At 41.8% G+C, this 25,729-nt stretch overlaps 1 protein-coding gene across 1 annotated transcript in view; it reads right to left on the reverse strand.

The window, feature by feature from the left end:
• Nucleotides 1-25,729, reverse strand: part of LOC144766959 (sulfate transporter-like) — a 117,728-nt gene that overhangs the window by 43,016 nt on the left and 48,983 nt on the right. Inside the window, exon 2 of the mRNA XM_078650641.1 lies at nucleotides 4,053-4,677. Coding sequence (XP_078506767.1) covers nucleotides 4,053-4,664 — 612 coding nt within the window. The 5' untranslated portion in view covers nucleotides 4,665-4,677. The remainder of the gene's footprint in view (nucleotides 1-4,052; nucleotides 4,678-25,729) is intronic.

A 25,729-nucleotide genomic window follows, 5' to 3' on the forward strand; every position in this document is an offset into this window, starting at 1 on the left:
AAGGAAGAGTTGAAGAAGCTGTGAATGAGATGTGAGGACAAGGATTGGAAGAGGAAGAGAGGGAGAGGGAGAAAGAGTGAGTGTACACAAACGGGGAGGGCTGAAGGATGGAGAGGCGAGGGGAAGAGAGATTGGAAGAGGGTGAAAGGTGAAGAGACAAGAATGGGAGAGACGGTGAGATGTGAAGGAAGAGTGAAGGAGCTAGAAAGGGGAAGGTTGGAAAGAAATGGAAGATGTGAGTTGGAGAGGGTGGGAAGGAAGATAGAGATGGCAAAGGAGAGATGGGATACAAGATTTAGGTGTATGAAAGGAGGCCAAGGCTAAAGAGGGGAGGTAAGGGAGAGGCCTTGAGGGGGGCAGAATGTGGTTGAAATGGGGAAAAGAGGAGCGGAAGAGAAGGGAGAAGAAGGGAGAAGGAGTACAAGATGTAGAAAGTGGTGTGACATTAGAATAAAGATGCAAGGAGAATGAGTAAAAGGTTCCCCGAGCGGAAATAGAGGGGGGGCGGTGAGAGCTTGAGAGCTGAATTGGGGGAGGGAGGCAAAGAGGAGGGAAGAGAAGAGGAGGAGAGGTGGGGAGATGGAATATAAACGATAGACAAAGATAGAAGAGATGGAAAGACAAAGGAGAAATGCGGGGAGTGAATGCGCGAGAAAGGCGGGAAGGAATAAGTGAAGAATGTGAGGGAGGGTGTGAAAGATGCAGAGGCAATGGGAGCCAGAAGGTATAGAGGAGAGGGGAAAAGAACTAAGAGGACTCGAGAAAGAGTGAACCGTGTACAGAAGGATGAAAGAGAGCGGAAGAGGAGGGGCGCATGGGAGGAGGAATAAAAGGGGTAGCGGGAAAGCTTGAGAGGCGGAGACGTGGGGAGAAAAAGAGAAGCAACCTAAGGAGACAAGACGAGGGAATAAGAAAGGGCAGGGATAAGAGGGTTGAGTTAAAGAGAGAGAAGGAGAGGAAGAGAGATCCAGGGGGGAGAGAAGAGAAAATGGCTAGTAGTTCAGAGGTGGAGGTTGGACCAACTGAAAGCAGGAGGGAAAGGCATGAAAGGAAGAGCAGTGCACTGAAAAGAACCGAGGCAGAAAATTGGAGTGAAAAAGATAGAAAAAACAACGAAGAAGAGTACAGAGCGAGTAAGAAGGAAAGAGAATTTGAAAGAGAAAGATAAGAAGCACTGGAGAGGGAATTATAGGGATGAGAAGTGATGGAAGCACGGACAACACTGAAAACGAGAAAAGAGAAAGGGGAGGAAGTAAATAAAGAGAAGAGAAAGGGAAGGGGCAATGAAAACAAAGTATAGGAAGAGGAGCAACAAGGATTGAGAAAAAAACAGAAAAGCAAGAAAACGAAGAGAGAGAAGGAATAAGTCAACGATTAAAATGGAAATAAGAGAATTATTGAAAGAAAGGAGAGAGAGAGAAGGAGAGAAAACTGAGAGAATGAGCAAGGGGACTGACCGTAGAATGACATTGCGAGTGAGTGGCAAAAGAGGGTGCCAGAGGAAGAGGTGTCCTGCCTCTTGGATCCGTAGGCAGCAGTGCCCCAACAGGGGTGCATACACTGCACTAGTACATCCCAGGGATAAATACAGCTCCCTCCCATGAGGTTAGGACTGGAGCTGTGCTTCCGTAGAGCTGCAGACACTTTAAATATGCATATTTCAAAGTGAAATACTCTGCTAAAACAGCTTCCATTGTTTTCAGGCTGAAAATGAATAATTATGAGTAAAATAAAGTGCCGCAAAAATGCCGCTAAATTTCCATATTTGTGCCGCTAAACTTCCACATCTGTGCCGCTAAATTTGCTAATCCATACCGCAATATTCTGGGGTTCTGAAAAAGGTACTCTCATATGTATTGTGACTAATCTCACTGCCTCACAGGTCCAAGAGCATGCCCTTTAGCAGCCACACATCTTCTGCCTAATTCTGTAGTGTTGTATAGAACCCATTCCCACTTCCGGTATATCTAGGGCTTGACCTCTCTCAGCGCGGCATAAGGTATATGGCTGCTGACCAACAGCTGTGTTTTAACCTCCCCAGAGCAGCCTTAAATCACTAAAAGAAAATACAATTCTCTTTAGTCCATTTTGTGCCGAAACCTCCAGCTGCAGGGTATGGGTTGACAACCAAAGTGTGATGGATAAGCCCAGGCATGGATCCCAAGCACAATGTAACATTGGTCGTAAGCTATACCATGCTGATAAGGCCTAAGTAGGATTGCATTGTACTGGCCTGGCACTTTCATGGAGAGCATTTATTTTCCATTTTTGAAAAAAAAAACTAAATTGGACCATATTTGTGCTGTTATCTTACACTACTCCAAAGAAAATCACAAACCGTGGTTATCTTAAAATTTCCAACACGAGTGAAAAAATGCTGCAACTCTGGCTTGGCTATCATTTGTGTAACAACATCTATCAAGAAATAAGATTGTAAGACTAAAGTTTCCCAAATGTTAAAAAGGTCTTTGAACAAGAAGAGATGGTGGGGGAATGTATATCACTCAAATGATTCATTGCATTATACTATGTCTGGCTTAACATTTGCAACACCCCCCATCAGTGGCATTGAGCACCAAGGTAACCAGGACGTTTAAGGAGGCTTTGGAATTTAAATGGCAGATAAAGAATCTAGTATTCCCATAATAATGGATCACATGAAGCCTCATCTTTGTGCTGCTAGGGTGGTACTTACTAATTTAGAATCTGGGAGAAAGCCTGACAAAGCATGCACTGAAAGACACTTCTCACAGGCTTGACTTCCCTAAACGGGTATTTAAATGTAATTGATCAGTGCCAGCCACTCAGACCCTCTAATTAAGCAACTTGATCAGAGGTGATTCCTTTACATTTCTGAGGTAAACACTTGGAACCTCTCCAATGAGAAATTTCATCCCACAAGCTCCTGAGCAGCTTTTACTAGCACCCAGATGACATGTAAATTAATAACCAGACAATCAGCAGGGCACAAAACTTGATAAATAAATGCTCACTATTAATGTCAGGACACTCCCCCTGTCATATTCTAGTAAATGGTGAGGAATTGGCCTTTACTCTCGGTAGGGCACTCCCATAAACCTCATTGAAAAGTTGAAGGCAAGCTTATTTAGGTGTCCCTTCCTGTACATAAACAACCCATAATAGCTAACTGGTACTTGTATGTTTGCTGCAGAATGCAGCACACATAGAAGTAGTGAAGTGTCATTATTTAATCATTAGTTATGTTTTGCTGCAGAATGCACCACACAAAAAAAGCAAAAATGAGGAGAAATAAAGGCAGTTATCCTCGGTTTACCATTCTAACACATGCTCTTGCATGACCTTAGTTTTTGGTGCGCCTCATATTTATAGATACTTGTAAATCTGCTGTAGCATCAAAAAGCATTGGGTGTTGCGGTGGAACTACCACAGCACACCCATTGCACACCCCTTTCACGTATGAATACATGCATGATTTTACCATATATACAAAGCTCTGTTAAGCCATTTTGTAAATATAAAGCTGGGCATTGCACCACAGGGATGTTGTTAAAAGTGACGTTCCAATGGTGCAATGTCCTTGTAAATGTGCCTCATTTGTTAAGAGAAAGAGATAGTTCTAAAAAGAGATGCTTTGCTATTCATCTGAAAGGATGAAAAGAGATGCCATGAATTAATAGAAGAGGTGAAAAGACATTGCCCTTTGGGAACAAATTTCCTGGCCTGCTAATTGCAACCCGTTCTGATGCAGGGTAATACTCAAATGGTGATATTGGCATATGAGCGGCCAGTGACTTTCAGGGGCACATCTATCATGATAGCAGCAGGTGCAAGGGAATATGGATTTGCGCCGGGACGCTCCTTCGCTGGAGTATCTGTGCGCATAATAAATCACCCTAACATAACATAACATAACATAACATTTGATATGCCCACAGAAGCTTAAATATTGATGACCTTTATTACTCAACAAGGGGAAAGGGACCAATTTGCTTGATCACTTTATGGACTAGGGTAGCTTTGCTTCATCACTGGACTAGATTATGCCAACAGAATTCTTTCTTGCAATTTACCTGGTAAACCCCAACAAGAAAAGTCAAGGATGTGGCAACCTTGATGGCAAAACAGCTTCTGTCACAGATGTTTGTTGCATTGATTGGCAAGGATGAGTTTATAAATGCCCCAGCAACAGTTCCTCCATCTGTCTCATAGCCAGCAGCTTTCAACTGCTTGCTAACTGACTGGCCAATCATCAGGCTCAGCACTCCATAGGTCCCAACACAGTTATGGCGTGATGTGCCAAAGGCAATGTAAACAAGGCAGCAAAAGAAGTTTGTGTATAGTCCATAAATAGGGTCCACGGTGGCCAAAAGGGAAGTCGCAATAGACTGCGGAATGATGACAGCTCCAACGATAAGCCCTGACACAATGTCATTCAGGAGTTGCTGTTTGATCTTATAACGAGGGACCCATTCCAGCACAGGAAGGAGCTGAATGAGAGATTTTGAGATCATTTTTGGGGTGCACGTACAGATCTCCTTGGCCTTCTTGAGGATCAACTCCTTGGTGCTGGGCTTGCATTGCTCATGCTCCTCCAGACAGACTTGCATGTAAGCTAAGGAAGTGCGATGAAAAGATGGCAAGTCTGCGTCCTGCTCGGAGAACTCTTTTTCCTGGGAGGTCATCTTGTGGTGTCAACTAAATAAAGGAAGGAAAGGAGAGCATCATGAGGAATAAAGTCAGTTCTACCATAATATTCCAAGCATCCAGACCTAAAGCAGTGATAATGTATTTCGTCCTCAACCAGACATTTGCTGATGCCCGTCTTCACTAGTGACATTCCAACCAAATGAAGCCAAGTTTAATATTGTGAAAAACCCAGATTTCTTAAGTCCTAGTCTATTATGAACATTTCTCACAGATCTTTCAATTTACCCATTGATGATATAGGTCTGCTTGAAACTTCAGGTAGAGGGTAGGCATACAGTACCATCACAATGCAAGACACTAAGGATGCATGCCAGAGATAGTGCTACAGTGACAGCAACAGTCATAGACCAGAATTGGAAATGGCGCTGATGTACAGATGTATTGCAACCTCATCCTTCTGGACCTCTAGGCAGTCTTCGACATGGTATCACACCCCACTATCATCAGATGCCTACAAGAGAATTGGCATTCAAGAACCCGCTCTCCGCTAGATCTGCTCCTTTCTGATGGAAAGAACTGCAATGGTTAGCTTAGCAGAGTACTCCTCAGAAATCAATTCTGCAAAATTCTATTTAATTACAAGTGGCGGTGTTTTATTCAAGTTGTGATAACCTAACACTTAAGATACAATCCAAAACAGAGACATATATTGTTTTACATAAAATGCTAATATTGCTAGCTATGCCACGGAGGTCCTATTCTTGAAACCTCCCTGTTGGCAATGATGGACACAGCTGACACGTGTTTTGATACAATTGTAACTTCCTCATGGCTTATGTGTACAGAACTGTTGATCCAAAAGGTTTGGATTATCAAACGTGTAAAGATGTCACAAATAAGAACAGAATTGGGAGACCCTTGAATTTAGATTATATCAATCTCTGGTCAATCATGGGGAATGTAACCAACAAGATAAGTAGATTAAGGAATGATGTATCCAGCATGTAACCTCCCACAATAGGTGCGTGCTCTAAGTGCATTTCAGACTCCTTACCCTCACATTGAAAGCTCTACACAAGACCAGCCTGGATTACCTGAACAGTTGCATCTCCTTCCATCACTCAGCTAGATAACTCCACTCATCCAGACTCTTAATGGCACAACATCCCACCCACACACAGAAAAGAGCTGGAGGTCAAGCTTTCTCATACGTCACTCCTATAGCATGGAACGACCTCCCACTACGCATTAGAGCCTCTGTCTCTTTACTTGAGTTTCTCAAAAAGCTGAAGACTTGGTCTTTGAGTAACCCTGCCCTCGAGACAAGAACCATATGCCTGCTCAGCACCAGGATACCCTAGTGGATGATTGCCTGCTCTACAAATACATATAGCATAACATAATCCCCTGATCAACAGTCGATGGGCTAGATAGGTCTAACTAAGCATTGCATTGTTTTGAAAGTAGTACTATCGCCAGGTCATATGGATGAATTTCTTTATTCTAGATCATATTAAAAATATTGTGATTTATATTTTTTATCAAACGAAAATGTGGTATAAAATTAACAATTTCTTTGCTATTAAAAGACATTTAGGTGGACTACCATTCCTATGATAATTTATGCGCCACTACAATACAAGCAACCCCTTCAGTCTCACTCCCTGTTAGTGGGATTTGCACTTTAAGAAACAACTGACACCAGGTAGGCAATAAATGGTCAATTGATGTTGACATCATATGGGATTTTCAAATTTGGGAACCCATACTTTTTCTGTAAATATCAATTTGCCTAAAAGCTTAATATTGCCCAGGGAGAGTGTGTGGAGTGTACTTTTTCTGCATGGAAAGTTCAATCACTACATTGCATTTTCCTGTTTGTAGGCCTAGCTCCCTTGTTGATCAATGGACATGTCACAACATAACTTTTTATTGATGGCATAATACCACTTCCACCGAATGTTTAGGATATGAAGCTGGATGGAATGACCTCTATGTTTATTGGAGTCGAATAGAATTTTAAATAAAACAGTGCCATTCTAAAGTAAACTTGTAAGTTATCGCAATAAATGCAAGAGCGTTAAGGCAGCAGTTAAATTTTGTTGCATTATGAGACTTGGATGTAAAAAAACATAGAGTAGTACAGTCCTTAACGAAAACAAACTGTGTTTTGAGAATGGCAAACAAATTTACAGATGTCCTTGAAAATAATTCCATATACATTTTCTTTATGCAAACACATTGTGAATTTTCTGAAAATGTGGCTGATCTGGTGGTTCAACAATCCCAGTTCAACCTGCAACATATTGGTTTCCAAGGACTATTTCACTCTCATTGAAGGTCCCATTAATGTCACCGAACTAAGTCAACACCACTCCATACTATGTTAATGACAAGTTGGAACAATGTAATATTGGGCAAGAGAATGAATATTTCTGGTATTAATGAATTCGTTCCTCCCCATCATGGTTTTTCTCATTCTTAACATATGTACTTATTTCAGCAAATTTGCTTGAACATGAACCATTTTAAGGATGATTAGGTGTCATTGTATCAACCTCTTTGGGCCCTGCAATTGTGTCTGTCAATCTGACCGGCGCCTCCAATCCATGGAGAGAGAATCATTCTCTCTGACATTCCTAAGACATATATTTTCATTTTGAGAACCCGACAAAAACAGTTAATAATGACTTCACTGTCTTTATCACTCCTCTTTAATCAACACCATGGGCACGATTTCATACCTCAAGGTAAATGAATGTGATACCGGTAGGTGTGGCGTAATTCTCGGGTGCAGTACCTCAAAACCGGAATCACAATGTCATGTGGTATAAATAGTGTCTGCTAAACATTGCTTACAAAAATATCATCACTTTGGAGTTAATTATAAAAAATCCACACCCAATGCGGAAATATATTTTGAAAACAGTATTTAGGACACAGTGTTTCTCTGATATTCAGACATACACCCAACATAGACATTACCTACTTCCTCTTCAGTCCAATTTCCAGGTACAATACTGTACCTCCTTCACAGACATGAACAATATTAACGATTTCCTCAATGTCTTTGTTAACAATCTTTCCACCTGTATTGAAGCAGAAAATGCTGGACAACACCCCTTAGCCCGGTTCTCTAAAAAGGTCTTATTTTTCTTCAGGTGATGCGAGTGCAAAAAAGAGGATTTTTAACACTAATATTTTTTTTAGGAAACACACAGCACGAAGATTATAAGACTATTTTACATTACACAACTTTGCGTTCTCGCACTTTAGTAACTTTTGTATTGACGGTAAGTCAAAAAAGAGAAAAGCTAAGAGATTCACCAAGGAAGAAAAAAAATAGGTTAGAGGTGGGCTGATAGTGTCAGTCTAATGAAAGAAGAGAGAACCAATGAAAAAAAAACTGTGAAAGCCATTGAGAAAAACAATATACTAAAGCACTGAAAGAGGAGAGCTGAAGAAGAAAAAAAGGGCAGAATGAAGAAAAGCAGAAGAGGAGTGCTTGTTGGGATCGTTCCTAATAGCCTTGTGGGTATAGACTCTTTCAGCACAGTATAGACTCTGAACGCAAGACTTCCTTGGGCAGGGAGAAGGATGTAATAAGCGTGCTGCAGTTTGTAGGGGAGAACCTGCATGATATATTTAGCCAGGCCTGGGAGGAGTGCGCAGAGTTCAGCTACTGGAACTCCCCGAAGTGACCAAAAAACTCTACAGTGCTCACTCGCAAACTTAATATTGGCAAGCTTGAGGAAGGAAAAAACTCCGCTGGGCGAGTTTTTCAGAAATTCGTGTGCTACGTGGAGCGCAGAGTGCGAAAAACTCAGCAAGCGGAATTTCGCACCCAGGCCTAATTTCGATGTAAGAATATACAGGAACCTATCCGTTCTCTGAGTGAGGCTTCCACACGAGCGTACTAGTAATCAGAAGACTTTAGACAGTACGAACCACAGGAACCAGGTTCATCAAATTATTGGGGGGTCCCAAGTCTTAGGAGCAATTCCATAGAGAGGTGAGATGAAGTGCGTGCCCCGGAGGATGGCCTTACAAATATGATGGTCCATGGACAAGACCCGGGAATGAAAGAGCTGACAAGCATAGGCTCTGTGTATCAATGTCAGTGCAAAATAGGAGGGACTGTCACAACCTTATCGCATCCTTCTTTACAGTCATGGGTAGGTGTGCTTGTGAATATATGACTCACAGTGCATATATATATATATATATATATATATATATATATATATATATATATATATATATATATATATATATATATATATATGTATATATATATATTACCTACTGGCGGTCGCCAGTAGGTATATATAGTTAGGATTTTTTCTCTATGGGTTTTTTGAAAATTCTATGTCTAATAACTTTGGCGTTTGTGGACGGAATTGGCTGAAATTTTCAGGAAAATGGCACATTTTGTTTCTGAGCAGCCCTTGAAAATTTGGGGGGGGGTTCGTCCAGTGGGGGCCGAGAAAAAAGGGGGGTCCCAAAACGTGTTTTTAACATTGAGTTTTCCATAGGGCGGTTGGCCTCACTTTTAGCCCGAACGGCTGAATGGATTTGCACGAAACTTGGCAAAATTGTAGGGACTGGTAGCCCGATGTGCCTTTTGTAGGTCTCAATATATGTGCTCCAGTGGATTTTGAGAAATTAACGTTTAAAAAAAGATATATATCTGTAAGCGCGGACCAGGCAGCGCACTGGTTCGCGGACTTTTCGCGCAACGGAGCTTTGTGAAGCGAAGCTGATTGGTTCTCCGGCGTCTGTCAACATTCCAAACAGTCCGTAGCGGCCGCCATCTTGTCTCTCGGTAGGATCGAGAGACAAGAGGAGGTCAAAACAAAGGGGGAAATAACTATAAGGGGGCATAGTAGATCCTCGCTGACCCCCTAGGTTTGATGTGGAGGTTTTAAAAGGGCCCCGCGGGGCAAAAAAAAATAATAATAATAATAATCGAACGGCTGAATGGATTTGCACGAAACTTGGCAAAATTGTAGGGACTGGTAGCCCGATGTGCCTTTGCTAGGTCTCAATATATGTGCTTCAGTGGATTTTGAGAAATTAACGTTCAAAAAAAGATATATATCTGTAACAGCGCACCGCTTCGCGTACTTTTCGCGTTACGGAGCTTTGCGAAGCGAAGCTGATTGGCTCTCCGGCGTCTGTAAACATTCCAAACAGTACGTAGCGGCCGCCATCTTGTCTCTTGGTAGGATCGAGAGACAAGAGGAGGCCAAAGAGAAGGGGCAAATGACCATAAGGGGGCATAGTAGATCCTCGCTGACCCCCTAGGTTTGATGTGGAGGTTTTAAAAGGGCCCCGCGGGGCAAAAAAAAAAAATAATAATAATAATCGAACGGCTGAATGGATTTGCACGAAACTTGGTAAAATATTAGGGACTGGTAGCCCGATGTGCCTTTGCTATGTCTCAATATATGTGCTTCAGTGCATTTTGAGAAATTAACGTTCAAAAACAAGATATATATCTGTAACAGCGCTCCGCTTCGCGGAGATAAAATTATATCTGTATTACCTAGGTGTTGCTAACACCAGTTAGCGACGGCTAGTAGGAGATAGCGACCATCTTGGGTCCCACTTTGCATGTGAGTGATATTTATCACTAATGACATGCAAAGTGGGCATGCCAAGATGTTAGCGACTGGAAACAGTCGCTAACATCGCTATCTCCTATTATCAACTTTTGGAAATATTCGAGATAAGCGCGAATATCTCCAAAAAGTAACAGCTGCCCTGAGCAGTTCTTAGCCATGTTATCCAATGGGAGGTGGATAACATGGCTAAGAGCATTAGCTCGGTAATGCATGAATATCGCGGAGTTTTCAGCGATATTAATGCATTGCGCTCGTTTTTTATCGTATTTGCGATAAACCTTGATAATAGCAAGGTTTATCTGCGATAATTTCTGACGGTAAAAAAATCTTTGCAATGCATCGTTAGGGATAAATATCGCTTAACTTTGGTAATATGCCCCAACGTCTGTTAACGTTCGATTCGAAGGAAATCAGGAATTGTTGAAAAACATTGTGTGCGCCATCTTGTCTTTTTTCAAATGCCACACTTTTGTCGTGCACGGCAGCCATTTTAGATGCCTTGACCAGACCCACTCTGTGCACGCTGTCGATCCTTAGCATGGCTCCCCACCCTCGCAAGCATCTCACCCAGGCAGTGGTCACCCCCGCTCTCTGTCTTATGCATGGGTAATAAACCTCCCCCCATCTGCGCTGCTCTTCCCTGAGAATCACACCCTGTGCCCGCCCGACACCTCCCTTTCGCCCTATTCACTACCTCACCCTCTGACACTCCTTTTCCTCTGTGTCCGATTGTCTAGGCCGGTCCTAGGCTATCAGCTAGCCCTGCAGATGTAGTTTATGGCCACAGCTGTAAAGAATCACCCCTCTTCAAAGGAGTTATAGTAGATCAAGGCCCACACTCGATGAGATCCGTCACAGCAGAAGCGTTGCTATTATCTGAAAACCATCCTGTATTGTGATTGGGGAGGGGACCGAGCGTGAAGCGGAAGATTCCAGGGATGACTCTTTGTACATCAAAGTTTTTACAATTATGTGTCACATTAAAAATATATAGCACTCCGACAAAGTAGTAAGATTATAAAACTTTAATAATTTATAAATATATACAAGAAAACAAAAATAGTAATAACATATAAACATTTTTAGAGAAAAACAACGAAGTAGCGGTCGGCTGTGCGAATAGTCCCAACGCAGCACAACGTCCAGATTTCCGGCGTGGGGCGTCGCGGGGGGTGGGTCATCAGTAGCAAACTGTTGTGCGAATAGTTCCAAGGCAGCAGAACGCGCCGAAATCTAGATGACACGAAAGTGATGTCTAGTAAGTTGCCACCCAGCAAATAACGGCGTGGGGCGTCGCGGGGGGTGGGTCATCAGTAGCAAACTGTTGTGCGAATAGTTCCAAGGCAGCAGAACGATGGCACCAAGGTGATGTCCAGTAAGTTGCCGCACTGGTTTTGGTATCCTACAATGCTGCTCCGAATAACGGCGTGGAGCGCCCCGGGGGAGGCGGCGTGAACGGGCCTCTCCAGGTGGAGTCTCATCTGTTTTAGTGGGGCGCCCCTTTACCGTTTCAGTTGCCATTCCGTCCGCTTTTGGTCCACTGTGTCAAAATCCGCCATTCAGCTGAGTTGCGCCCACTCTTGCGGTGCAGCGATAGGCGGCTGCCACAGGACTCTCAAAATGGCGGCAGGCTCTTTCCTTTTTGGGCGTGGTCCACTGAAATGGCCCTGGGACACCTTGGAAATCGGACGCTTGTCTGCTAGGTCTTGGACCCCATTCTCGAAAGCGTCCCCTCCGCCTTGAGAATTCATCAAAAGTTTTGGGGGCCCCGACTCCTGCAGGCTTCTGGTGGGGAGCGGCTGCCATGATTGCTCGCGGAATGACCACGACGGAGCTACGAGATGGTGGTGCTCTCATGGTGACGCCAGTTTAGTCTGAAACATCCAGAAACAAGGTGGGGCTTTCATCGTTTGGGGGAAAAAAAAAGTTTTCATCCAATGAAAAGTGTTGTTTTTAGGTCATATGATCAAGCCTTCCATCATTAGGAAACCAAAAGTAAAATGAACCAATGAAAAGTTTTATAAACAAGTCACATGACCTGTTATGCGGCATAGGGTATAAAATGCGGAGAAAATACGTTGGCACGTGAGGCGGCGTCAGTAGCGGACCGATGTGCGAATAGGCCGAAGGCAATACAACGCGCCAAGATCCGGATGGCACCGAGGTGGTGTCATAGTTGAGAGTTCTGAGCAGCGGTTGTAACACTGTCTGAAGCTTATTTGCAGCTGCTGCAGCTTCACTACGCGCCAAGATCCGGATGGCACCGAGGTGGTGTGTAGCAAGTTGCCGCACTGGTGTGGCCATCCTACAATGCTGAAAGTCGGCGTGGGGCGCCCCGTTGGCCTGTGAGTTTGCGTCAGTAGCGGACCGATGTGCGAATAGGCCGAAGGCAGCACAACGCGCCAAGATCCGGATGGCACCGAGGTGGTGTCTAGTAAGTTGTCGCACTTCTGTGGCCATCCTACAATGTTGAAAGTCGGCGTGGGGCGCCCCGTTGGCCTGTGAGATGGTGTCAGTAGCGGACTGATGTGTGAATGGGGCCAAAGGCAGCGCAACAATATTTTCTACTATATTTCCGGAGTAGAAGACACCACAAGGCGCTGAGATGCCAAGATCCGGATGGCACCGAGGTGGTGTGTAGCAAGTTGCCGCACTGGTGTGGCCATCCTACAATGCTGAAAGTCGGCGTGGGGCGCCCCGTTGGCCTGTGAGATGGCGTCAGTAGCGGACCGATGTGCGAATAGGCCGAAGGCAGCACAACAATATTTTCTGACTGACACCACAAGGCGCTGAGATGCCAAGATCCGGATGGCACCGAGGTGATGTCTAAGTTGCGGACTGATGTGCGAATGGGGCCAAAGGCAGCGTAACAATATTTTTTGTATGGAAGATACCACTAGGCGTTGAGATGCCAAGATTCGGATGGCACTGAGGTGATGTCTAGCAAGTTGGTGTGGTCATCCTACAATGCTGAAACTCGGCGTGGGTCGCCCCATTAGCCTGTGAGATGGCGTCAGTAGCGGACCGATGTGCGAATAGGCCGAAGGCAGCACAACGCGCCAAGATCCGGATGTCACCGTGGTGGTTTCATAGTTGAGAGGCACTTCATCTGCAGTGGGGCGCCGAGATCCGGATGGCACCGAGGTGATGTCTAGCAAGTTGCTGTACTGGTGTGGTTATTCTACAATGCTGAAAGTCGGCGTGGGGCGCCCCATTAGCCTGTGAGATGGCGTCAGTAGCGGACTGATGTGCGAATGGGGCCAAAGGCAGCGCAACAATATTTTCTGACGAGAAGACACCAAAAGGTGCTGACATTCCAAGATCCGGATGGCACCGAGGTGGTGTCTAAGTTGCGGACTGATGTGCGAATGGGGCCAAAGGCAGCGTAACAATATTTTTTGTATGGAAGATACCACTAGGCGTTGAGATGCCAAGATTCGGATGGCACTGAGGTGATGTCTAGCAAGTTGCTGTACTGGTGTGGTCATCCTACAATGCTGAAACTCGGCGTGGGTCGCCCCATTAGCCTGTGAGATGGCGTCAGTAGCGGACCGATGTGCGAATAGGCCGAAGGCAGCACAACGCGCCAAGATCCGGATGTCACCGTGGTGGTTTCATAGTTGAGAGGCACTTCATCTGCAGTGGGGCGCCGAGATCCGGATGGCACCGAGGTGATGTCTAGCAAGTTGCTGTACTGGTGTGGTCATCCTACAATGCTGAAACTCGGCGTGGGTCGCCCCATTAGCCTGTGAGATGGCGTCAGTAGCGGACCGATGTGCGAATAGGCCGAAGGCAGCACAACGCGCCAAGATCCGGATGTCACCGTGGTGGTTTCATAGTTGAGAGGCACTTCATCTGCAGTGGGGCGCCGAGATCCGGATGGCACCGAGGTGATGTCTAGCAAGTTGCTGTACTTGTGTGGTCATACTACAATGCTGAAACTCGGCGTGGGTCGCCCCATTAGCCTGTGAGATGGCTGTTCTTTGGATTTGGGCCTGGTCCACCAAAATGGCCCTGGGACACCTTAGAACTCGGACGCTCGATTTTTTTTTCCTTTCCTGTACATGCAAAAAAAGGTAAATGCCCGGTACGTTACACGCTTCATCTGCCACGATGAACTCTCCAGAGGAACCGAAAAAAAATATAGTTGTGGTAACTATACCATGCATCGTCATATGGAGAGGTGGCACCAATTAATTATAGTGCTGCATAAAAGAGAGATTTGGAGGAGAACCCCTGACCTGCTAGTACATTCATCAAAGAAGTGGCACTGAGAGCTTCAGAGGCAAGGGAAACGGTCCCAAATATTTAGAAGAACTTTGGAAAGATTAAAATGACATGTTTAGATTGTGGCAAATTAATTTCATGTGGACAGATGAGTGTTACTCTAATAAATACAGCATATGAAGATCATCATAGTCGATGGTTGGTAGAGACATTTTGACTATATCCTGGACCTGCCGGTCCTCGCCCAAAATGGCGCCAGAATAAATGGGACTCGTAACTCCTTGTTGTGTACTGGTTGCAGAACCTTGAAATCACGAGATACGTATGCAGTTTTGAAGCACATGGCGGGCGGGGACGAGAATTGATTGAATATTTCGACATCCCTATTGATATTAAGTTCTGATGTGTTATTGATTACTGTACTGTTGAAAGTTCGAATTAACGTCACCCATGGTACTTGCCCGCAAATGTATATCTAGATAATTTTATTGTAACTGGCCCTGTCGTATTTTAATTATAAAATGTACGTCCACCGATTCCGTAACTGTTAGACACCTTAGTTCTTGCAACCTAATGGCCCGCCCGTTACGTTCCTCTACAGTGTAAATGTCTATTCATCATATACGATTACAGTTTGCTCTGTGGCAGGCCCACGTGGTTATAGGCTCGTATTTGTATAATGAAATTTTCTCAATAAAGGTTTTTAAAAGAAAACATGGTAGTAGTATATACATTGGTAAAGTTTTTAATAATAGTGACTGTTTTAGAATCATTAAAAGGCAAGTGAAATAAAGCAGACCAATTACATGAAGGGTAAAAGGTATAATACGAAGGAACGCAGTAAAGATAAATGGTCAAGGGCTGTTGTGTTTTCTATTCCTGCAACATAAAGTGATCGATAAGAATCTCATATTCAGGCGTATCGGCGACTAAGACAGCAGGTCGACCCTCTTTTGCTCAACGGCTCCGTCATGGGACGAAGAAACGCTCTTTTTCTCGAAAAAAGAATATATTTTACTTGCAGGACAGTTGTAAAATTTCCGGGAAAGTACATTAGCCTGGAACATTATAACATATATTTAAGAAAAAATAATGTTCGGAAGTAATGAAAAGCGTAATTTTTAGGTCATATGACCAAGCCTTTCATCATTACAATAAGAAAAGTAAAATGAACCAATGAAAAGTTTTATTAACAAGTCACATGACTTGTTATGCTTACGTTACGCGCTGCGCGCCCCGGATGACTTCCGGATGCGCTAACGCGGCGCGTCATATGACGCATTACGCGACAACGCAGGTACAGAATATAGTCAAAATGTCTCCACCAACCAGCGGTCGGAACACAACCCCTTTCAGCAGGCTAAATAGTTCTGTTAAATGACAACAGAAGGGACAGGCAACAAGAACCATCAGTCAAAGAGGGGAGAGCTAGTTCTTCTCTACCGGGTTACATTGGGGCGCTACCGGAACTGATCGAATTGGTAGTCTACAGTGTTTCTGGATGTTTCAGACTAAAGCTGGGGTTAGCATGAGAGCAGCACCATTTCGTAGCTCCGTCGTGGTCATTCCGCAACCAATCATGGCAGCCGTTCTTTATCGTTATTTTGGGCGGGGTGGGTGGCGGAGCCGAGTTGTTTTGCAGCCATCATTGTGTGGAGTTCAGTTCATCTCACTAGTTTTGTATTTGTCATGAGGGGTTGTTCCTAATGTTTCTATTTTAGCGAGGTCAAAAAGAGATCCCATTAGTGGCCTACTGATTTTGCTCGATTCCTTTTCTTTTTTTTTTACACGATTTTTCGTTATCTGCAAAGACTGAACAGAGTATTGCGACTCTGTGTTTGTTTGTAAATAGAGAATGAACCAAAGAGAACTAATTCTAAAACAGTAAATACTTGGATAACAATCAATCAAATGGAGAGAGAAGCAGGCACGACGGATTACAATGGGGGCAAAGACCTGCGTTAACTACCTTTCACTATCTGCAAAGAGAGAGTACTCCTAATAGAAATGAGGGGGGGGGGCACCATTCAAAGCAGATCAGTGTGCATAAACACGAAAATGTTTTCACTTACCACGTACTTGACATTCGACAGCTTATGATATTTGCTATTAAAAAACCATTGAAATTCACTGAAAAAACCATAGGTTATAGACCATATATAGTTAGGAATTAGCATTTACAAAACCTTGAAAATTCACTGAAAAAACCATAGGTTATAGACCATATATAGTTAGGAATTAGCATTTAAAAAACCTTATTTTACTCACACAAAACCATTGAAATTCCATATATAGTTAGTTGCACTAACTATATATCGCGCACCTGCAATCCACTGCTGATCATGTCACATATTACATCATTCATGACATGGTCAGTGACATCACTGATGACATCACTGATGACATCTCAAATGACATCACTGATGACAACATCCAGTGACTGTATGTTTCTGTAAAGTTAAAATATATCTTACATATTGAAGAATGAGTGGATGTATAAGTGTCTGGATGAAGGATTTAGTAGGTGCGTGACTGACTGTATGAGTGAGTGATTAAATGTGTCTCACTGAATGCATGGGTTAGTGACTAAACTGTCTTAATTTGTGCATCATTATGTCTGTTGTTCTGTAAACTGCTGCATGTGTTGATCATTAGCTATACGAGAGGCTATATGTGTTATTAATTGCTTGCCCAAGTATTTCTATGGGAGATTGAGTTTGTGTGGGGGTGGCTGGAAGGTGTGTGACTCTATGCATAGATGTGTGAACAGTTTATTCACTAGGTGTATGAGTTCAAGAGTGCATGTGGAAACAGCTACATGGGCAGTTGACTGTGTGCATGAGTGTATTGATGAGTGAATGGATATCTCAATGCTACATGTCATAGTAAGTACATATGTAAAACACAGTACATGTGAGAGTTGGCATATATAAATAACTGTGCATGAGAGCCACCGAATGAGTGAGTGGTTGTATCGATCATTGTGAACTTGTATCAGGGATTGTATAAGAGAGTAAATATGTGTTAGTATATGTTTCAATAAGTAAGGTGTGTTTAACTGTATAGTTGAAGAAATGGAGATGAGATTGTTTCTTTGCATGACTGACTGGGTGTGTGAGTAACTCCATGGATGAGTGGAAGTGTGTGAGTGTCTGTATACACTGAGTGTATCTAAGGTTATATTAGAGTCTGAAGAGGTTTATCGTATTAGCACAAGAATGATGTCAAATGAGATGTCATCAGTGATGTCATCAGTGATGTCATTTGAGATGTCATCAGTGATGTCATCAGTGATGTCACTGACCATGTCATGAATGATGTAATATGTGACATGATCAGCAGTGGATTGCAGGTGCGCGATATATAGTTAGTGCAACTAACTATATATGGAATTTCAATGGTTTTGTGTGAGTAAAATAAGGTTTTTTAAATGCTAATTCCTAACTATATATGGTCTATAACCTATGGTTTTTTCAGTGAATATATATATATATATATGTATATACATATATATATATCAGCAAACAAAAGAGGCGGCACATCAGGAATTGTTTTTAAGCCTTTTTAATCAAGACTTCACCCCACCAACGCGTTTCAGCCAACACTGGCCTTGCTCATATATATATATATATATATATATATATATATTTATTTATATATATTACCTACTGGCGGTCGCCAGTAGGTAGTTATAGTTAGGACCTACTTTCCATAGGAAATCCACAACATTCTATTTGGAATATCTTTGGCGTCAGTGGACGAATCTTCGTGAATTTCTCCAAGAATATGGCTTGCTCGGTTCCGCTCCTTCCCTGAAAGTTTGGGGTTGATTCGTAAAGTGGGGGCCGAGAAAAAATGCAATTTTCCATAGGGACCTTTAGCCAGGGCTGCAGCCCGAATGGCTGAACGGAATTACACCAAATCTGGCAGAGAGGTAGAGTTTGGTTCGCAGATTGTGCTTTTTGTTAAATGGTGTAAATCTGTTCAGTAGTTTCTGACAAAATTACAAGTAAAATCATAGCGATATCTAGAGACAGAGTTCTACACGTGGACGGAGATCCGTTCAATTACGAGCGCGAGCTGCATGCTGATTAGCTGTGAACTGTCTGTCAGCACTCGAAACCAGGAAGTGATGGCGGCCATGTTGTGCCTCGGTAGAACTGAGTCACAAGAAAACAGTAAAACAAAGTTGAGAAATAAGGGAAGGAGGCAGGCTAGAAACATTCTGACCCTTTACGCTTGCTCAGAGTGTCGTACATGGATGTTTAGGCACTTTTTTTTTTTAAAGAAAAATCTCGTCGTACGTGTACAGAAATACGTACAATTACGAGTAGGAGCTTCATGCTGATTTGTTGTCAATACTCCAAAACAGGAAATGTTGGCAGCCATCTTGTTTGTCACCAGAGCCGAGTCACAAGAAAACAGTAAAACAAAGTTGAGAAATAAGGAAAAGGGGCAGGGTAGAAACATTCTGACCCTATAGTCTTGGTCAGGGAGGTGGTACATGGATCTTTAGGCTCAATTTTTATTTTAAAAAAAAAAAAATGGCGGGGTACTCGTACAGTACTTGTACGCGGTGGAAAAGATGAAAAAAAAACTAGAAGTCCGTTTTGTTCATTAGGTCCCGGGGGGCAAATTACGGGGGCAATTTTTAGAGCTATATTTCTATGACAGTATGTAAAACTTTCAGATTTTTTTTCTGCATCAGTTGTACTCTCTACGCATGCGCAGCCTTGTTTGCAAGTGCACTTTTTTTTCTTCAAGTCCGCCAAGCAAACCTCTCCTGATTTTAGGTATTAAATTTGCCGCTTTCTTTTCCCGGGTGGTGTGTGGCATCCGGTGGTATACTTTTGTAGTATATTAATAAACATATTGTATATTACGAGCACGAGCTGCATGCTGAAGCTTGAGGAAGGAAAAAACTCCGCTGGGCGAGTTTTTCAGAAATTCGTGTGCTACGTGGAGCGCAGAGTGCGAAAAACTCAGCAAGCGGAATTTCGCACCCAGGCCTAATTTCGATGTAAGAATATACAGGAACCTATCCGTTCTCTGAGTGAGGCTTCCACACGAGCGTACTAGTAATCAGAAGACTTTAGACAGTACGAACCACAGGAGCCAGGTTCATCAAATTATTGGGGGGTCCCAAGTCTTAGGAGCAATTCCATAGAGAGGTGAGACGAAGTGCGTGCCCCGGAGGATGGCCTTATAAATATGATGGTCCATGGACAAGACCCGGGAATGAAAGAGCTGACAAGCATAGGCTCTGTGTATCAATGTCAGTGCAAAATAGGAGGGACTGTCACAACCTTATCGCATCCTTCTTTACAGTCATGGGTAGGTGTGCTTGTGAATATATGACTCACAGTGCATATATATATATATATATATATATATATATATATATATGTATATACATATATATATATCAGCAAACAAAAGAGGCGGCACATCAGGAATTGTTTTTAAGCCTTTTTAATCAAGACTTCACCCCACCAACGCGTTTCAGCCAACACTGGCCTTGCTCATATATATATATATATATATATATATATATATATATATTTATTTATATATTTATATATATATATATATTACCTACTGGCGGTCGCCAGTAGGTAGTTATAGTTAGGACCTACTTTCCATAGGAAATCCACAACATTCTATTTGGAATATCTTTGGCGTCAGTGGACGAATCTTCGTGAATTTCTCCAAGAATATGGCTTGCTCGGTTCCGCTCCTTCCCTGAAAGTTTGGGGTTGATTCGTAAAGTGGGGGCCGAGAAAAAATGCAATTTTCCATAGGGACCTTTAGCCAGGGCTGCAGCCCGAATGGCTGAACGGAATTACACCAAATCTGGCAGAGAGGTAGAGTTTGGTTCGCAGATTGTGCTTTTTGTTAAATGGTGTAAATCTGTTCAGTAGTTTCTGACAAAATTACAAGTAAAATCATAGCGATATCTAGAGACAGAGTTCTACACGTGGACGGAGATCCGTTCAATTACGAGCGCGAGCTGCATGCTGATTAGCTGTGAACTGTCTGTCAGCACTCGAAACCAGGAAGTGATGGCGGCCATGTTGTGCCTCGGTAGAACTGAGTCACAAGAAAACAGTAAAACAAAGTTGAGAAATAAGGGAAGGAGGCAGGCTAGAAACATTCTGACCCTTTACGCTTGCTCAGAGTGTCGTACATGGATGTTTAGGCACTTTTTTTTTTTTAAAGAAAAATCTCGTCGTACGTGTACAGAAATACGTACAATTACGAGTAGGAGCTTCATGCTGATTTGTTGTCAATACTCCAAAACAGGAAATGTTGGCAGCCATCTTGTTTGTCACCAGAGCCGAGTCACAAGAAAACAGTAAAACAAAGTTGAGAAATAAGGAAAAGGGGCAGGGTAGAAACATTCTGACCCTATAGTCTTGGTCAGGGAGGTGGTACATGGATCTTTAGGCTCAATTTTTATTTAAAAAAAAAAAAAATGGCGGGGTACTCGTACAGTACTTGTACGCGGTGGAAAAGATGAAAAAAAAACTAGAAGTCCGTTTCGTTCATTAGGTCCCGGGGGGCAAATTACGGGGGCAATTTTTAGAGCTATATTTCTATGACAGTATGTAAAACTTTCAGATTTTTTTTCTGCATCAGTTGTACTCTCTACGCATGCGCAGCCTTGTTTGCAAGTGCACTTTTTTTTCTTCAAGTCCGCCAAGCAAACCTCTCCTGATTTTAGGTATTAAATTTGCCGCTTTCTTTTCCGGGGTGGTGTGTGGCATCCGGTGGTATACTTTTGTAGTATATTAATAAACATATTGTATATTACGAGCACGAGCTGCATGCTGATTGGATGTCAACTGTCTGTGAACACTGCAAACCAGGAAGTGTTGGCAGCCATTTTGTTCTTCGCTAGAAGCGAGTCACAAGAAAAGTGTAAATCAAAGTTGAGAAATAATTAAAGGGGGCAGGGTAGAAATATCCTGACTCTCTAGGCTTGCTTAGGGGGTCGCACATGGATTTTTAGGGTCAATTTTTATTATTTTTTTAAATAAAAAATTACGGCGTATGCGTATTGTACTCGTACGCAGTGGAAAAGGGAAAAGAAACTAGAAGTCCGTTTTATTCATTAGGTCTCGGGGGGCAAATTCCGGGGGCAAATTTTAGAGCTATGTTTCCATGACAGTATGTAAAACTTTCCGATTTTTTTTCCTGCATCAGTTGTACTCTCTACGCATGCGCAGCCTTCTTTGCAAGTGCACTTTTTTTTCATTTTCTTCTAGTTCGCCAAGCAAACCTCTCCTGATTGTAGGTATTAAATTTGGCACTTTCTTTTCCCGGGTCATGTGTGTCATCCGGTGGTATACTTTTGTAATATATTAATAAACATATTGTATGTATATTTATTTGAAATGTAGTGTCGAGGTGCCAAACGTTGATTACATACTCCGTCCAACCTCCATTTGAGTAGTTTTCCTCCGTTATTTTTATTATACCTGTTACTTTCATGTTACCCTGCGCATATTTTCTCTGTGATCAATGAGATTTTGTGCCACAGATACCACGGTGTTTTTTCCTTGGCCTACCATCTTATCAGACTTGGTCACACGTATACCTAGAAACTAATTTGAAGGACGGAAGGCACAGTCATTACAACAGGTGTTGTTCAACAAAAAAACATTATTAAGATTGTGCGTTTATCATGTGTGGTAAATGCATACTAGTTGTAAAAGCATGTGTGGAAAAGTGATATGCATGCTAATGGTTTTGTGGTGACGGTCACGCGTGCTTATGAACCGGGTCTGGGCATGGTGGAGTCTAGGGTACCAGGCGGAGGAGCATGCAGCTGCACTCATACAATATCAAAGTAATATAGGATTTTTAAAACTTAAAAAAAAAATATTCCATAATTATCCTAGATTAAGTCTTCTGTTAGTATGTTCATTAAATACATGAAGATATGTTTTTACACAATTAAAAACATTTGCGTCTTTTTTGTACGGGGCACCGTACACGATGTCACACGGAAGCTTTCATGTGACGTGTAACGTCAAAGGGTATTCGTAGCGTATGCTGAGAATGATTAGCAGTACAAACTATGGTGCAATCACTCTCTCACTGTCAAATCAGAGCACAGGGCACACTATAATAATGGTCAGAAGCGGTCACTCATTGGAGATTCAATTCAGGTGTGTGGCTTATACACAGTATCATAACGTTATTTTTTAACCTGGTTAAGTTTGAGGTTTGCATGAAATACTATGCTATAGGCAGATATGGATGTTTAGGGAGCGCTTATCTGAGTGAAGCTTGGTTTTTATCATTTACATATAGGTGTCTGAGGGAGGGAAAAGAAGTCTATGTGAATGGCGAGGATTGCACAATAGTACCAGATCACTCCTTAATTTGTAGACACATACAATTGCATGCGCCTAATTTGGACTGAGTTTTGAAAGGTAGTCCGACACCTGCTATCATAACAACGTTCAGTTTACTGGAAACTGGAGTTATTTACTTTGAAATAATGGAGATTGTTGTGAAATGCTAGCAGGCATCGCTTACATGATTACGGTAACTGAGCGTGTGGTTTGATTAAAAAAAAGTTGTGTTAACTCCTCTGCATGGGAAGCTGGATGTTTCCATCTGGCTGTCGATTTCGACCTTGAAAGCAGAGTCAACCAAGTGAGTCGTATAAGAGCGCTATTGTCTCAAAAAGAGGTCGCTCTTATATCTGGATATCTAGAGAGAGAGTACCCCACTATCACCAGGGAACAGGGTACAGTGACAACCAGTCAGAGAGAAATCCTTAGGTACACACTTTCGTATGGACTTACTATACTTCCATACCCTATCTGTCTAGGCATTCATACACTTTTATTCCAGCAGGAACAAACAAATCAAAACGTTATAATAGCAAAAGGTTAATTTCCACACTAAAATTGAACGTTCACAGTCTTTTTAATAAAAACATAAAAGAAGATCTACACAAAATGACGAATTAAAATTTCAAAGAACAATCTTTGAACAAGTACAGTAAAAAACAGATGTTCATAACTCTTATGTCTGGTACAGAAACATTTGTCCTTCATATAGCAAACACCCGCACAGAAGTGCATGATTTATTAAATACAGACGTGCTCTTGAATTTTGGGTAGTTAGTTTAGAGTATCTTTAGTGTATCCTTGACTATGGGGTTACCTTACTTTTTTAAAGTTAGAAGCAGTGGCCTTGTGACTTCTGTAGAAAGTATATTTGGTGTATTTTGGGATTTTTCATTTTGTTTTTTTCCAGCATCTTTGGTGGATTGCGCTTAATACTCGCATTAGTTGCCGGTGAGCTTTTATTAATTTGTTTACATAAATATGGATGCACATCCTCCAGCAGACGATAATATGTTCCGGCTGTTGCTGCTTCGCAACCGAATGATTAGTTATTACGGAGCGCTGCCTTTGGCTACATTGAGTGCAGCTTATGGATTATCGTTTCGATTTTCCTTTTTCACATGCGTTCAACCTGTGTTCCATTGCCTGAGCTGTGATTTCGACTGGGCCCTGGATTTGTGTCTCTGCAGTACGGTGTCTCCCAATGCGGATTATGACCAGCGGATCACGGACATAATATCGATGTCACAAATATCGAGAAACACAAATATCGAGTGAAAAATATCGAGTGACAAAATATCGACTCCCTATCTACAAACAGGTAAGTACCAAAATATCGACTCCAAAATATCGACTTACAAAAATATAGACTGTCAAAATATCGATTTTTTTAAATGTCTTAAAATTAAGTTAAAACTAATATAGTAATAAATATATTTAATATAAACTTAGAAATAATTATTTTAAAATTGTAATTTTAATAAATAATTTCTATAATTAAAAAAATTATATCACCAAAAATAATACATATATATATATATATATATATATATAAAAACATATTATTAAATAAACATATATAACATTTTTAGCGTAGCATAGAAAATGGTTAAAATTTATTGTAACAACTATAGTGAGTTCAACATTAGCAAAAGTGTTGGATAGCGTAGAGGTAAAATTTACTATTCCCACTCCAGTGGGTGCAACAGTAGGGAAAGCGCTGGATAGCGTAGGGGTTAAAATTACTATTCCCACTCCAGGGATGTATGACGTTACAACGCATACTTTTACAACACCTACCATTACATCAAAACTTTTACAACACAAAAACCTTTACAACTCATACATTTACAACGCAAGATTTTACAACGCATATACCTTTACAACGCATACCATTACAACGTAAGTATTGGTAAGTATATAATATTTTTTTTAATATAAATTAATTTAAAATATTATAATATAATTTAATTTTATTTAATTGTATTTAATTAATGTAATTTAAATGTAATTTTACTTTATTTTTACAAAGTACCCCTTACCCCAAAAACCCTAAACTGACCCTGAATCCTAAAAATACCCCTTTACCCAAAAACTGAAAACTGACCCTGAACCCTACAAATACCCTTTACCCAAAAACTGAAAACTGATCCTGAACCCTAAAAATACCCCTTTATCCCAAAAACTGAAAACTGACCCTGAACCCTAAAAATACCCTTTTACCCAAAAACTGAAAACTGACCCTGAACCCTAAATATACCCCTTTACCCCAAAAACTGAAAACTGACCCTGAACCCTAAAAATACCCCTTTACCCAAAAACTGAAAACTGACCCTGAACCCTACAAATACCCCTTTACCCAAAAACTGAAAACTGACCCTGAACCCTAAAAATACCCCTTTACCCCAGAAACTGAAAACTGACCCTGAACCCTAAAAATACCCCTTAACCCAAAAACTGAAAACTGACCCTGAACCCTAAAAATACCCCTTTACCCAAAAACTGAAAACTGACCCTGAACCCTAAAAATACCCCTTTACCCCAGAAACTGAAAACTGACCCTGAACACTAAAAATACCCCTTTACCCAAATACTGAAAACTGACCCTGAACCCTAAAAATTCCCCTTTGCCCAAAAACCCAAACATATAACATTTTAAAAATAATTATATACTTAGCAATACTTACGTTGTAATGGTATGCGTTGTAAAGGTATCTGCGTTGTAAAAACATGCTTTGTAAATGTATGCGTTGTAAAAGTTTTTGCGTTGTAAAAGTTTCATTGTAATGGTAGTGCATAGTAAAAGTTAAGTTGTAAACGTTGCATACCCACTCCAGTGGGTGCAACATTAGGGAAAGTGTTGTATAGCGTAGGGGTTAA

The sequence above is a fragment of the Lissotriton helveticus genome, chromosome 7 (assembly GCF_964261635.1).
Source record: "Lissotriton helveticus chromosome 7, aLisHel1.1, whole genome shotgun sequence".
Classification (NCBI taxonomy): domain Eukaryota; kingdom Metazoa; phylum Chordata; class Amphibia; order Caudata; family Salamandridae; genus Lissotriton; species Lissotriton helveticus.